The sequence below is a fragment of the Sebastes umbrosus genome, chromosome 15 (genome assembly GCF_015220745.1).
Source record: "Sebastes umbrosus isolate fSebUmb1 chromosome 15, fSebUmb1.pri, whole genome shotgun sequence".
Lineage (NCBI taxonomy): Eukaryota > Metazoa > Chordata > Actinopteri > Perciformes > Sebastidae > Sebastes > Sebastes umbrosus.
In genome coordinates, this window is record NC_051283.1 from 31,643,911 (window position 1) to 31,658,636 (window position 14,726).

Consider the following 14,726-nt stretch of genomic DNA (forward strand, 5'->3'; position numbering starts at 1 on the left):
ATAGTCTCAGTATGTAGTATATCAGTCTAATGCAGTGAGGGCCAAAGAGACAATGTACTACGGAGTATTAGGGCCACATGGAGGGAAAACACATCTGAGATTTACACAATAAAGTCAGAATATTACGAGAATAAAGTCATAACTTTATGAGAAAAAAGTCGTAATATTACGAGAATAAAGTCAGAAGTTTACGAGAAAAAAAGAAAATAACACGTAAAATTACTACTTTATAATATTATGACTTTATTCTCTAAATCTCAGATTTATTTTTCTCCCTCAATGTGGCCCTAATACTCCGTCGTACCGTCGTATCATAGACCTACAACAATGATACAGTTATTCATTTCCATTTCTAAACTCCACAGGGAGCCACTGGAGAGGAGCTGAAGAGACGCAGGTTGCTGACCTCTGGACTAGGGATCTGTTTTCTGTAGAAGACCCACTAAGGTCATCAGCATACTTAAACAGTCTAAATGTTTCTCATTGATCATAAATTCATTATAAAAAGAGAGAATAGCACCGTGGGGAAGAACACAGCTTTGTGGGCAGTCTGAAACAGACCCTCTGTGGGCGGCAGGAAAGAAAGTCTCTGATGTTTACCGGCAGTCATGTTAAGATCAGTTGAGGAAATACTAAACACCGCCCACCAGCCGGAGCTCAGCCAATAGGAACGCTCTCTCTCTCTGAAATGACCTGTGATTGGTCAAAGTCTCCCGTCACGGGCTAGATGTTCTAAAGCCTGAAAACAGAGCCATGAGGAGGAGCAGAAGTCTAGTTCTCTCTCAGAACACTTCAATTACAATATGCTGAAAGGTTATTATGGGATGTTTGCCCAATAATGCCAAAAATATACTGCCTACTGCAGCTTTAAATTGCATTAGATTGTGTCCACATTTCACTCTTTGCAGTTCTGCAGGTTGGAGCAGTCTCTGCTGGATCTGACATTTCAATATTCAGTGACACACCTTACTAGAATATCTTTCTGTGAGTTATATATTCAGTCAAACCGTGAACAACAATAATTCAGGGAAGTCAAAACGTAAAGAAAGCATGTTAATATAATACATGTTTTACATAAACATAAAGTACAGCAGTCACACAGCCTCCTGTTTAGTAATAATTAACATCTGAACTGTGCCGTCGTGAACGTTACTCTCTCATTTCCATTCTTATCTAACCAAATGTAGATGGAGATACGAGCTGAAGTTCCTCTTCAGTAGAATTCAGTCGTGATCTTCACTCTGCAAAGGAACCATGCTGGAACCCGTCAGTGTTTTTATTCTCATCCAGCTGTTTTTAACAGCTGGAACGACTGCTGGTAAGATCATCTCACGCTTTAATAAGCTTTAGTTTTATTTGTTTTTGTATTTTGTTGAAGCATCCTGTACGGAAAAGTAGTCAAGTTTATTTCCCAAGTATACTTAACGTAGTAAATACTAAACTCAATGCACTAGTAGTATACTTGTAAGTTTACTACTTTAATACTTCTTGGGACTAAATTGGCCCAATTTTTAGTTTATAAAAGTATACTTTTAAGTTTACTTTAAGTGTAAGTAAACTTTGAGAACACAACTAGTTTACATCTACGTTGTATTTTGTTCTGCACCTGTACTATGAAGTGAACTATACTAAAAGGGGAACTTATAGGTATACTGTTAGTTTACTAGTTATATAATTGTAGCCCATTGTTTTTATGAAAGTATACTATAAAGTATAAACTACTAGTTTAATAGTTTTTACTGCAAGTACACTTGTAAGTTTTCTTTAACTTATAGTACATACGTTAGCTAATTATTTATTCATTACAAAGAGATTTTTGCTCCTTTTGCTATTTGACTATTTGATGTTTTGTGATGAGATTAAAAAAATAAAATAAAATTAGTTTTTCTCGCCGGCGTCTCTTCGGCGAATGGAGGACGCAGAAAACGACGTAGATTATTTGAAATAAATTTATATCAAAACGTACGATTACAAACTCACACACTCTAATAAGCTACTCTATCAAAAAGTAAGCATAAGCCAAGTATACTTGGACTTTTCTGTATACTTATAAGTAGATCTCTGATAAGTATATAAAAGGTAAACTGAAAGCATACGCTCTTATTTTAAGTTTAAAAGAAGTACACTAATAGCACACTGGAATAAACTTCTTTTTGGTGAGGGCTCAGGAAAACCAAACGAGTGACATTTATAATTGTAATATATCTATATATATATCTATATTAAAGTGAGCTGTAGACAAACCAAGTAAAACATTGAGCTGTTTTGACCCACAATGCATCAGTGGGGCATATTCGTGCAGAACTAAAGATGATTCTGAACATCAGACGAGCAGCGTTTTACACTAACTGCCTGTAATCCAGCGAATCGAAGCGTCAGACGACAGTTTTTATATGTCAGCTGTTCTTGTCGTTACAGATGGGAGTGTTCAGAGGACTCCGTTCAGCTCTAATCTAGGAAACAGGTGAGACGCCACATGATGCAATAGACTGCTGCTTTTATGTGATAAACCTGACAGGACTATTCAGATGATGTCTAACCAGCAACATGTGACCCGTAGGGAAGGAGGGGACCAGACGATAGTTATCATGGAAGAGGACCCTGTAGTGATGGAGGCAGCCACTCACCTCTTTGAGAAGCATCTCACCGCGTCAGCTTTGCTGAGGTACCAGAAGGGGGCGCTGCATGTTCTCAGGGGAAGCCATTTCTTTTTTACTAGAGATCATGATGTCATACTGGTGGGCCACGGCAGCAACGGTACCAACGGAACAGTCCAGCTAGCCGGTCACGGCCCAGAGGAACTTGCCAGATTTGTGTCAACCTTAAAAACGGACGGCATGTTCGGTCATCTCGGCACCGTCGGCCTCATCAGCTGCAACCTCGGAAATGACCCGCACTTTATGTTGCAGCTGCTACGAGTTCTCCGGTCCCTCGGCGTGGAAACAAAGCTACACCTACACAACTCCTTCCTGTCGGTTAGTTCTGATGGAGAGGTAATGACGTGGACTGACGGAGTCTGGAGGTCCCATGACCACAGCAGAAGAGTCATCGCCGAACTGGACCAAAGAGGAGACCTGCTTATGAAAGTGGAGCTTGGCTGTGTGGGGCCGGTGTTTCCTGGTTATAAAGGAAAGGCTTTGTACCTCCAGACGTCGGAGTGGCCAAGCCACCCTCAAATGTTTGTTCCAATGGAGCTGCGCAAAAAGTACCCTTCCATCGACTGCCTGGAGGGGCTCACCTGGAGCTTGTTCTTTGAGGAGAACGAAAGAAGGCGCGCTCCTGATTACGTCCCAGATGAAAGACTCTTGGAAGCAGTTTGGCTCACAGAGTCGGGACCAGAAGACAATGACATCGTCTTGAAGCACATCAACAACATTCAGGATCTACTTGTGGAGATACGATACGTCGCCAAAGAGGAAGTTGCATCAGACCTTTACTACGTTCTCAACGAATGCATTTACAAAGTGCACGGGAAAAATCTAAGCGTGAGTCTGGAGGGCAAGTTCATGAGCGCCGACAGTCGAGCTGAAATTGAATATTTCCGTCAGAATTTCGACGAGCAGCTGGGCGAGTTCTCCCTGCAGGAGCTGAGAGAGGGTCTCAAAGCGTCCAAGTTCAACGACTTCTGTCGCCAGACGTTCCAGTTCCAGCAGTGTAACTACAACTGTGAGCGATGGGGTCGCTACTTCATGGTCGCCGTGTTTTCAGCATCCGTGTTTAACTTCAGAACCTTCTCGCTTTTCCTCATGAGCGTCATAGGTTGCGAAGTAGGCCGCTCGCGAGGCACCGACAGCCCGCTGTGCACGGCTTTCGTCGGAGTCGATCACCCCATGATGACCGACCAACCTTGGCCTGAGCATCTGCGGCGAGGATTCTACGGCTGCACCGTCGACGACTTTGAAATGGCTCCGCGGGACAGACAGATCTGGGTCGAACAGGTCGTCGCGAAGGAAAACGCCCTGTACAGCGAATCCAAGCAGATGATGAACGGCGTCGACCACGACGAGCAAACGGAGCTGGACATCTTTGGGAGGGTCAAGGTCATGAATAAGTACGTGTTCTCATCTTATCTGGAATTCTTTCGAGGTACACCCGAGGGAAGGAAACTCAAGAGAGGATGTGCTCCCTCTTTCCCTGAGAATATAACTCCGTAACGCTGTGTACTGTGATGACAGCAGCTCATCTCATCATGTTTCCGTTGCATAGTCGGCTCTAGTCACTGATGTTGTGTCCTGCTTCATACTGATGTGATAGTCTTCTTCTACTGCTTCAGCTCGCTGGCAAAGCAACACATTTGATTGTTTAAATAGCTAGAAGAGTGAATGATCCTGATGATGTACTAAATTAAAGCTGTTACTTCACATTTTCTCATAAACTACTGAAACAGCGTGAGGCTTTTTCTTTTCTTATTAAATCAATAAAGGATTAAACTATAACAAATTGCAGTATTTGGTGATTTCTTTGTATGTTTATTACATAATGTTTCTTTATGGTGTCACACAGGTCAGAATACAGAGAATTACAAAATATAAATACATAGAAAATGCAGGATCGCAGAGGGTAAAGCATTACTGTGTAGAACATTATAAAAAGGACTGACTATAAAGACTCAATTTGAACTGTCACCAGATGAAAGTCAAACACACACTGACATTTAGAAACAATCCAAAGTAAACTTTTTGTGTTTTGTTACTGACATACATGAGATAAAGTTGAGATGATTAGTATTGCATATTTAAAGACAAGGTTTAATATACTGTGTAAACTGTCATTAAACACAATCGGAGTCAGTTCTGCACAAAAGGAAGAAATTCTAAATGTTTCAAAGCTTCTGAAAGTTAAATTCGACAACATTTGTTCAACGTTTCTGAGGATGTTTGATGACACTCAAGCTGATCAAAATGGTACTCGTGACTTTTTTGACATGCAAAGTTGACTACACTATATATAAACCATACGCTTGGCATTTATGTGGTTAACTAGTGAGATGAGCTATTAGAAAATGTACTCATGAAGTGGTGAATACCACAACAGAGGAACATTCATCCTCCTGTTATTAGAGAAGTAAACATCATTTGAAGGCAACCATCACATACAATATTTATACGTGGAAAAATAACTGGAGCAAATAAAGGGAAGTGACTACGTTAATTACAATGACAACGCCGAGCGCGACGATGACAACGCCCAACGCGACGATGACAACGCCGAGCGCCTGTTGCACCAGTTAAATTCCAAATCGCTGTTAAAAGGCCTCTGCTGGTTGGATGGTTTAATAGTGTCTGAGGGGTTTAATATTCATCAAACAAATTTGTTTTGAGGGCAGAAGTGTTAGCTGTTCTGAGAAGCCTCACATGATAGAAAGATGAAGATGATGAAGAGGGTTTCTTCTGAAGCATACCGACGTCATAAACCAACGTTTATATGTGTGTTTCAAGCATACTGAACCCTTTAGAGAGTCAAGTAACTAATACACCAGAGAAGGACAGCTTACCTTCTGTGGCTGATAACATGCTAGCATTAATCTGATTGCCTTTATTAACATGTGCAGTATGTAAAATAAAATAACTTCAATACCTCCAAGTACTTAATTCATGATGGACAAATAGATGTTATCTGGCATCGAGATGATTCGATTATTTTATTGTGAGATGGGTGAAACTGTAGTTTAGAATTTAGGAACAACGTGAGGATTTAAATGCAAACTAGACTGAATTTGAGCTTTAACTGGAGCAAAGGCTGCTGGGCGGTGTGGTGTGATGTGGAAACCTGTCAGATAAGAGATCACAGCATTTAAACAACTGGAATGTTTTAGTCAGAAATGTTGGAAACAACAGCTTGCTGTGTGCAGACCTTTTTCTGTACTATACTTTGTATTCTGTCCGACACCGGATTAGGAGAGTAGTAAAAACCCCGGGGTGGAAACTCGGAGCTGATGTGTTGAGGCGGAGACTCTTCACATGATGATGCAGCTGCATTTGGAGCTGCCCATCTGGTTTGCGAGGAGGCCGTGCTGTGAGGTGGCTACCGACTGGATTAAGTTCCAGAAATGCTTGAAAGAGATGCCCTCGCCGTCACCTACACCCATCTTCCGCATGATGTCCCCGATTCCCTGCTCTCCGCCCATCTGTAAGCAGAGCAGAAACAGTTAGACATGATTTGTGTGCTAAAGGCCATGCATCACATAATAATAAACACATATGATCCAGTCATGAATGATGATGACCAGTGCAATAAGCTCAGCATTTACACTTCATAGGAAACACCACCACATTGGAACTTTTCTGCACACTGGACATAATAACGAGCCCGTCTCCAGAGTCCAGTGAGAGATTATTATAATAAAAACAACTTATGCATAGATGATTGTGCAACACTTTCATTTCCGGTAGAATGCATGGAACGCAAATATTTGTGTCGGCCTCGGTGTGAAAGGTTTGAACGCTAACAATCTGCGACAAATATTTCGCATTTTTGTTTTGTTTTCATAACGTGTGTAAGAAACCTTTAAGACACGAGAAACACAACATTTTATCTTCTTATAGCAGGGGTCAGCAACCTTTACTCTCTAAAGAGCGACTTTAGGCAAAAACAAATCTGTCTGGAACCTGTCTGCCCATCTGACCTCTCATCAGTAATGCAGGACATTAACCTGCACATAATAACCTTTAATAATCATGTCATATGTTAGAAGCAAATAGAAATAGGAATACAGAAATGTAAATATGTGTGCATTATCAAAAATAAATGCAAATATATCACATTAACTGAAGTACATCAGATTACTGCCTTCCATTTTAATGTTTTTAATGAACACATTTTTAATTTTAATTTCTAATAATGGTATCATCGTATCGAAGTCAGAATTTTGGTATTGTGACAACACTAATCTGATATTGAATAAAAAAACATTTTCCAAAAGGTTTGGTATGTTTTATGCAAGTTTGTAATACCGAGGGAAACAAATATTAGAAAACCATAAAATTGAAAATCAAATACCTACACGAACGAGCGAATAATGGATTAGTCAGATATCAGAGTCCAGCTCTAGTGGCGTGTTTCTGGCTGTCTTTAGTGAGGTGAGTAAAGGTGTGTTAAGGTGAGTAAAGGTGAGTAAAGGTGTGTTAAGGTGTGTTAAGGTGTGTTAAGGTGAGTAAAGGTGTGTGAAGGTGTGTAAGGTAAGTAAAGGTGTGTTAAGGTGAGTAAAGGTGAGTAAAGGTGAGTAAAGGTGAGTAAAGGTGTGTTAAGGTGAGTAAAGGTGTGTTAAGGTGAGTAAAGGTGAGTAAAGGTGTGTTAAGGTGTGTTAAGGTGTGTTAAGGTGAGTAAAGGTGTGTGAAGGTGTGTAAGGTAAGTAAAGGTGTGTTAAGGTGAGTAAAGGTGAGTAAAGGTGTGTTAAGGTGTGTTAAGGTGAGTAAAGGTGAGTAAAGGTGAGTAAAGGTGTGTTAAGGTGTGTTAAGGTGTGTTAAGGTGTGTTAAGGTGAGTAAAGGTGAGTAAAGGTGTGTGCTGCCACGCCCAACAGCTGTAGTCGACAGGAGGCCTGGCTGAGGGTGAAGCTCATGGAGACTAACAGCAGTTTTTACCTTGACGAGGTTCGGCATCTGGGAGGACAGAAGACCTTTGAATTCATCAGTTTTCAGCGTCGGACCGTTGTCGGCTGAAGCAGAGTGGAACTGGGTGACCAGCGTGTCGATGGCTTTCTCGAGGTCTGAATACTGGAGGAGAGACAAAAGAAAGAAGGATGGTCATCATAACTAGATCTAACCGAGGGGTCAGCAACCTTTACTGTCAAAACAGCATTTTAATCTGTCTGGAGCCGCAAAACATGTGATCATTGTGATGAAGGTAACACAGTTTATAGTCTAAGTATATAGTATATCAGTCTAATGCAGTGAGGGCCAAAGAGACAATGTGCTACGGAGTATTAGGACCACACTGAGGGAAAACACATCTGAGATTTACACAATAAAGTCAGAATATTACGAGAATAAAGTCATAACTTTACGAGAAAATAACAGTTAAAATTACTACTTTATAATATTATGACTTTATTCTCTAAATCTCTGATTTATTTTTTTTCCTCAATGTGGCCCTAATACTCCGTCGTACCGTCGTACCGTCGTACCGTCGTACCGTCGTACCATAGACCTACAACAATGATCAATGAAAATGTAATGATACAGTTATTCATTTCCATTTTTATAAATCCACAGGGAGCCTCTGGAGAGGAGCTGAAGAGACGCAGGTTGCTGACCTCTGATCTAACGGCATCTGCAGGATTTCACAGACTGGAGGAAAACAAGCAGTAAGAGCTGATCTGAGGTCTGCTGTCCAGCTGCCGTCTATGAGAGCCGGCTGTCAATCACTCTGAACTCCAACCAAACAGTCAAACTAGGCAGCGCTGATCAAATATGAATCAATATTCTGTTACGTTAATGCCTATTTCTCTCCTCACATGTTCTCACAATCATCTTGTAACTAGAAAATGAGAGAGTTTGTGACCCGACAGCCATGTTGAGATCTGCCGAGGAAATACCAAGCACCGCCCACCAGCCGGAGCTCAGCCAATAGGAACGCTCTCTCTCTCTGAAATGACCTGTGATTGGCAGAGGAGGACGAGTTCTCTTCTTCTTCTACATCCTCCCTAACTAATGAACAACCAGAAGATAATATCGACATGGCATTCTCTACTACTGTACGGTACCATGGATGTATTAAGAGAACTGGATCCAGTGTTGGAGGCGGGGCTCCGTTCATTCCTATGAGAGTGTCTCAGCGGAGCATGAAGCCTGAATGGCTCGACTACCGGGTGGAAAAGTACCCGGATCTTCCGGCAATCTTCTGCATCCATTGGGCCCACGGAGCCGGCGCAGTCGCACATTCTATTTGAGGCATTTTCAACGAGAGTCTAAATTTTCTTTTTTCAGATTTACGTTTCCCTTTTTTAATCGAGCTATATTTGTTTTAGCCAAAGCGACGGTTAGCTTGTTGCAGCAGCCTTGAAGGATTGTTAAGCTAATGGCGAGAATGGATTTGGACCGGGGAGTGCGGCAGCAGCAGGATGGCGCCAGGGAGCAGGTGGAGAGCTCCGCTTTGCTGCCGCTGCTTCGGGGTCTCGATGCCTCGGGGCCTCGCTGCCTCGGCCGTCCGGACTGGAGCCACAGCGGGATTACGGTGGCGGACGGCGGCGGCCCGACGTGCTGCTACACTCCGCTCACCCGGGACCGGATCCCGGTATGAACTGCTGCACGGGCATCACCCCGAGTTGGACTGACCGGCTTCTAATGACAATAGTTGTTTTACTGCTTCATTTTTTTGTTGAAAATAAGAAAGTAGAGCTAAGTACAGCTAAGTAGAGCTACGTAGACCTAAGTGGAGCTACGTAGAGCTAAGTAGACCTACGTAGACCTACGTAGAGCTAAGTAGAGCTACGTAGAGCTACGTAGAGCTAAGTAGACCTACGTAGAGCTAAGTAGAGCTAAGTAGAGCTACGTAGAGCTAAGTAGACCTACGTAGAGCTAAGTAGAGCTAAGTAAACCTAAGTAGAGCTACGTAGAGCTAAGTAGACCTACGTAGAGCTACGTAGAGCTAAGTAGACCTAAGTAGAGCTACGTAGAGCTAAGTAGCCAGCTAGTGTAAAACAACGTGGGTTGGTTTTTATTCACCAGCCGCCTAATCAAATATGTTTATATTAACTTCTATCTATTTAAATAATGCCATGCATGTGATCCGCCCTTCACCGTTTGATAAACTGTTGTTTATAAGTTTCTAAATTTTTTGTAACCAAGTTGACAAAACAATCAACCACAAGGTCCATTTAGTAGCAGATGTGGAGCTCTCCATCGTATCACACAAGTTTCTCCTCTAAATCTCATTTTTAATGACACTGCTTTTTCTAATTCTTTTACTGTTGCTATTTCCATTAGTACAATTTGTAAGTCATTTACAAAGTGTTACAGCTGGTTAAAGCAATATTCATTGATTTGTTTTGGCCACTTGGAGAAACGTGATCATTCATTTGGAGTCATATTTGAGTCATCTGATGAATCACAGCCCGATATTCTCCCTCTCTCTTTTAGCTCTGTTTTTGGTCTCTTCCACCTCCTGAAGGAAATATCTGTGTCTTTAGCTAAAAGCTAAATGCTCCACTATGTTCACCAGCTCGTCTACAGTGAGTTCATCAGAAAACAGAGACGCTGATAAGGTCTGTGAGACGGAATCAAACTTTCAATGTGCTCTAAAACCTGAAGATTTATGAGCTAAAAGAATAAAATGTATAAAACTGCAGAGTTGGTGAGAGTTCTCTACAACATATTTCACATGTGAGTTTAAGAGCAGCATTAAAGATGGCTGTCTTCTACAGTTATTCAGTGCATGTGGGCCAACAGCTTTGTCAAAACCACACCCTTTGTGAATGATGCAGCCTAAGCAAGCTGCTGCAAGCCCACTTCACCTCAACAGAAACTCTCCCACAGACAACACCACTGTCCCAACTGGAGACAAGGCGTAGTATTCACTACTGCACAACACCTCCATATATATATATTATGTTAGCCTGAATATATCAAATGAGTCTCTGAAATACAAGCAGGAGAGAAGAGTTGTTGCCACTTTTTAAAGTTGAGTAGTAAGAGAAGCGTTTGGTTTCAAAGAGAACAATTAAAGACAGACTCCCTGTTTTGTGTTAGAGTGCACATTATTACCACACCCAAATCCCTGCGTCTCTTTCCAGCTCAATGTTGATCGGAAACACAAACAGTGAGGTGGGAGAAACTTCGGGGGTTTGGGCTTGTTTTAGTGAAATGTGTAAGCAAGTTCTACAGCATTCTCCTGAGGACAGGCTGCATTGTTTGTTCTCATTTCATCTTTAAGGGACACAAAGTCACCGTTGTTAGAGACGGACTGGTCCACAGAAAAGTCTGTTTTTTAATTTGGGACACATGACGAAGTGCTCGGGATTCAGAATCAATTTTACTGGCCAGGTATGAGTACACATACCAGGAATGTGACTCCGGTTTCTGTTGCTCTCAATGTAGAGGCCTACTGTCACAGATAGAAGCCTACATGATTATTAACGGATCATTATTAATGAAGGAATAACGTCAGCACAATGAGAATAGGTCCGATAATAAAGAGGAAGCCATGCTGCATTGCACAATCATGTTGTACATTACACACACACACACACACACACACACACACACAGGTGGATGAACTCCACCTGGGCCCTTCATTAACACACCTGGACACGCCCCTGGTTCACTAATATACTATCAGAGCTCCACCAACGCTCTCCATAATATTTAATATATACTGTCATATTCTCATAGAGAGCCTATACATGTACCACAAGGCTAACTGCTATAGCTGGTTCTCAGGGAGGGGCAGCTAGCAGCACACGTCGCCACTAAAAAACACGGTAGGGATGCACAATGGCTCCCGTGTCTGTCTGTTTAATAAAAAACAAGAAGTCGACCCATCCCGGGGAAAGTTCCTTCTTGCGTCTTCAGCAGGAAACCGTTCTTTAATGACTCTAAACCATCTAAATGTTCATGTGAACTATTTCACAGCAAACAAACGAGTGGAAACTAACTGTAACGTTTAAAACACTGTGTCGAGCTTTATTCAGGTTTTAGTTCTCTCCAATAAAAGAAGTTAATGAAGGAAAAACGTGCAGCACAATGAGAAAAGGTCCGTAATAAAGAGGAAGCTGCATTGCACAATCATGTTGTACATTACACACACACACTCACTCAGGTGGATGAACTCACCTGGGCCCTTCATTCACACACCTGGACACGCCCCTGATTCACTAATATACTACCAGAGCTCCATAATATAGAATATATACTGTCATATTCTCTAGTATTCTAGAGTCTACTGATGATGTTCTAGTAGTAAAATACAGTGTTTCTACATGTATCACAGGGCTGACTGACATTAGCTTGTTCTCAGGGAGGGGCAGCCAGCAGCACACGTCTCCACTAGAAAACGCGGTAGGGATGCACAATGGCTCCCGTTTCTGTCTGTTTAGTAAAAAACAAGAAGTCGACCCATCCCGGGAAAAGTTCCTTCTCCTCAGCAGGAAGCCCTTCTACAATGACTCACTCTGAAACATTCTAGAAGCTTTGTTCGATGTGAACAAACATTCGAGAATGTTGAAAAACATTCGAGAATGTTCACAGTAAACAGAAACAGGCGGAAACTAACTGTGGAAAGTTTAAAAAGTGACTATAGTGTGTCGAGCGTTACTCGGTGGTTTAGTTTAGTTTAGTTTAGTTGAGTCGTGTGTTATTTCTTACCTGTGCCATGTCGACGGTGAGTTGTTCTTCCTGCTGTGTGTCGAGCTGATGTTTGTGGAGTTTTACTGACAGACGGACAGAGAGACAGACAGACAGACAGTCAGACAGACAGCTGGCAGTGTTCCTGGATCCTCCCTCAGCTGGATCCTCCCTCAGCTGGATCCTCCCTCAGCTGGATCCTCCCTCAGCTGGATCCTCCCTCAGCTGGATCCTCCCTCAGCAGAGAGAGAAGTCAGGAAGAAGAAGAAGGAGCAGTTGAAGGGAGGCGCCACTTTCCTCTCATACATGATCTTATGTTATAGACGACTGTGTGTGTGTTCGGTAGTGGGGGGGGTGGGGGGGGGGGTTGAACGTGTTAAAGTGTAACAGTGTGTATAAAGTGTGTTAAAGTGTAACATTGTGTATAAAGTGTGTTAAAGTGTAACAGTGTGTAAAAAGTGTGTTAAAGTGTAACAGTGTGTAAAAAGTGTGTTAAAGTGTAACAGTGTATAAAGTGTGTTAAAGTGTAACAGTGTAAAAAGTGTGTTAAAGTGTAACAGTGTGTAAAAAGTGTGTTAAAGTGTAACAGTGTATAAAGTGTGTTAAAGTGTAACAGTGTGTAAAGTGTGTTAAAGTGTAACAGTGTGTAAAAAGTGTGTTAAAGTGTAACAGTGTGTATAAAGTGTGTTAAAGTGTAACAGTGTATAAAGTGTGTTAAAGTGTAACAGTGTATAAAGTGTGTTAAAGTGTAACAGTGTGTATAAAGTGTGTTAAAGTGTAACAGTGTATAAAGTGTGTTAAAGTGTAACAGTGTAAAAAGTGTGTTAAAGTGTAACAGTGTGTATAAAGTGTGTTAAAGTGTAACAGTGTATAAAGTGTGTTAAAGGGTGTTAAAGTCTAACAGTGTGTATAAAGTGTGTTAAAGTGTAACATTGTGTAAAAAGTGTGTTAAAGTGTAACAGTGTGTATAAAGTGTGTTAAAGTGTAACAGTGTGTAAAAAGTGTGTTAAAGTGTAACAGTGTGTATAAAGTGTGTTAAAGTGTTACAGTGTGTATAAAGTGTGTTAAAGTGTAACAGTGTGTATAAAGTGTGTTAAAGTGTAACAGTATGAATAAAGTGTGTTAAAGGGTGTTAAAGTCTAACAGTGTGTATAAAGTGTATAAAGTGTAATAGTGTATATAAAGTGTGTTAAAGTGTTACAGTATGAATAAAGTGTGTTAAAGGGTGTTAAAGTCTAACAGTGTATATAAAGTGTGTTAAAGTCTAACAGTGTGTATAAAGTGTGTTAAAGTGTAACAGTGTGTATAAGGTGTGTTAAAGTGTTACAGTGTGTATAAAGTGTGTGAATATTCCACTGAGGCAGCAGAGACACATTCAACAGATTCCACATCTGGAAGCTTTTAGTTGAAAAGTTGGATGCTGTTTTTGCGCAATAACCAGCTGCAAGTCGAGGCTGGTTCTCCTACTGCTGCTCCACACTGTCACTAACGTTAACCTCTTCACTGCCACTCTGTTAACCTCTTCACTGCCAGCTGGTAATGTGACACCACAGTTTAGACTTCTGCTTTATATGCAGACTTTATATGAGAGAGACAGAGACAGAGAGAGGGAGAGCGGGAGAGAGAAGGAAACAGGCACGACTGCATTCTTTCTATCCGGTTTTATGACTTCATTCAGTCAGTCAGTCAGTCAGTGGGGGGGTGTACAGGCGAGGGTAACGTTTGGTTCAAATTAAGCCACAAGAATCTAACTAAAAAAAAAAAAGCAGAAGAATGAACAGAGTTTGATCAGAGAGAGAGAAAGAGAGGAAGTTCTTCCTGAAGTAAAAGGAGTGCCAGTAGAGATCAGCTGATGTCCTCAGGGCGACGGGTGTGTCACTATGATGATTTCCATGGTCAGAGACCCAACCCCCCCCCACCTCCTTGTCCTCCAGGTCCTGGAGACTCTGCCTGGGAAGGGTTGATGCCACACCCAGGCAGAGAAGCCACAGTGAATTGTTTCAGTATGAGACCATCAAACCTTTCATTTCCCCACTGTGTTACTGCACCGAGCTGCTGAACACACATGAATGCACAAACACAGACACACACACACACACACACACACACACACACATTAAACATTCAGTTCACGATATATTAAATCCCTAAAAGTAACTAAAACAGCATTTCCTAAAGAACTTTTGGGGAACAATCTTGGTGCAGTTTCTGTCTCTGAAACCCGTCTGAAGGGCTCCTCCAGCTTCTCCTGTAGTTTAGTGTTTCTAAAGTCTCGTCACAAGAGTCACTGCTATGATTCAAACGCCAAAAATCTCACATTTCCCATAATGCATCTCTTTGTTGGACCTTCCCTGCCTGGTAAACACCCACTTCTTTGGAACGTTAACATCTCCAGGCTTTTTTTTAATTCGTTCAAACTGAGATAACCCCCGATGACATCATCGTCT

At 41.7% G+C, this 14,726-nt stretch overlaps 2 protein-coding genes across 2 annotated transcripts; one reads left to right on the forward strand and one right to left on the reverse strand.

Annotated features, from left to right (window-relative positions):
- The first annotated feature begins 1,102 nt into the window (after nt 1-1,102).
- Nucleotides 1,103-4,891, forward strand: LOC119503093. Its single transcript, XM_037794650.1, has 3 exons — nt 1,103-1,318; nt 2,419-2,464; nt 2,561-4,891. The coding sequence occupies exons 1-3, from the start codon at nt 1,255-1,257 to the stop codon at nt 4,152-4,154; spliced, it is 1,704 nt and encodes a 567-aa protein (XP_037650578.1). The 5' UTR covers nt 1,103-1,254; the 3' UTR covers nt 4,155-4,891.
- On the reverse strand, nt 4,454-12,449 carry s100v2 (S100 calcium binding protein V2). The gene is made up of 3 exons (XM_037794779.1): nt 12,301-12,449; nt 7,582-7,713; nt 4,454-6,127 (listed from the first exon to the last, which is right to left on the reverse strand). The coding sequence occupies exons 1-3, from the start codon at nt 12,307-12,309 to the stop codon at nt 5,957-5,959; spliced, it is 312 nt and encodes a 103-aa protein (XP_037650707.1). The 5' UTR covers nt 12,310-12,449; the 3' UTR covers nt 4,454-5,956.
- Between the last annotated feature and the right edge of the window lie 2,277 nt (nt 12,450-14,726).

What these genes read in the sequence shown, in the direction of transcription:
- LOC119503093 (XM_037794650.1), top strand. Translation starts at nt 1,255, where the DNA reads ATGCTGGAACCCGTCAGTGTTTTTATTCTCATCCAGCTGTTTTTAACA. An exon ending in AACAGCTGGAACGACTGCTG is followed by an intron (nt 1,319 to 2,418) that starts GTAAGATCATCT and finishes TTGTCGTTACAG; the next exon opens with ATGGGAGTGTTCAGAGGACT. An exon ending in AGCTCTAATCTAGGAAACAG is followed by an intron (nt 2,465 to 2,560) that starts GTGAGACGCCAC and finishes TGTGACCCGTAG; the next exon opens with GGAAGGAGGGGACCAGACGA.
- s100v2 (XM_037794779.1), bottom strand. An exon ending in AGATGCCGAACCTCGTCAAG is followed by an intron (nt 6,128 to 7,581) that starts GTAAAAACTGCT and finishes CTCTGCTTACAG; the next exon opens with ATGGGCGGAGAGCAGGGAAT.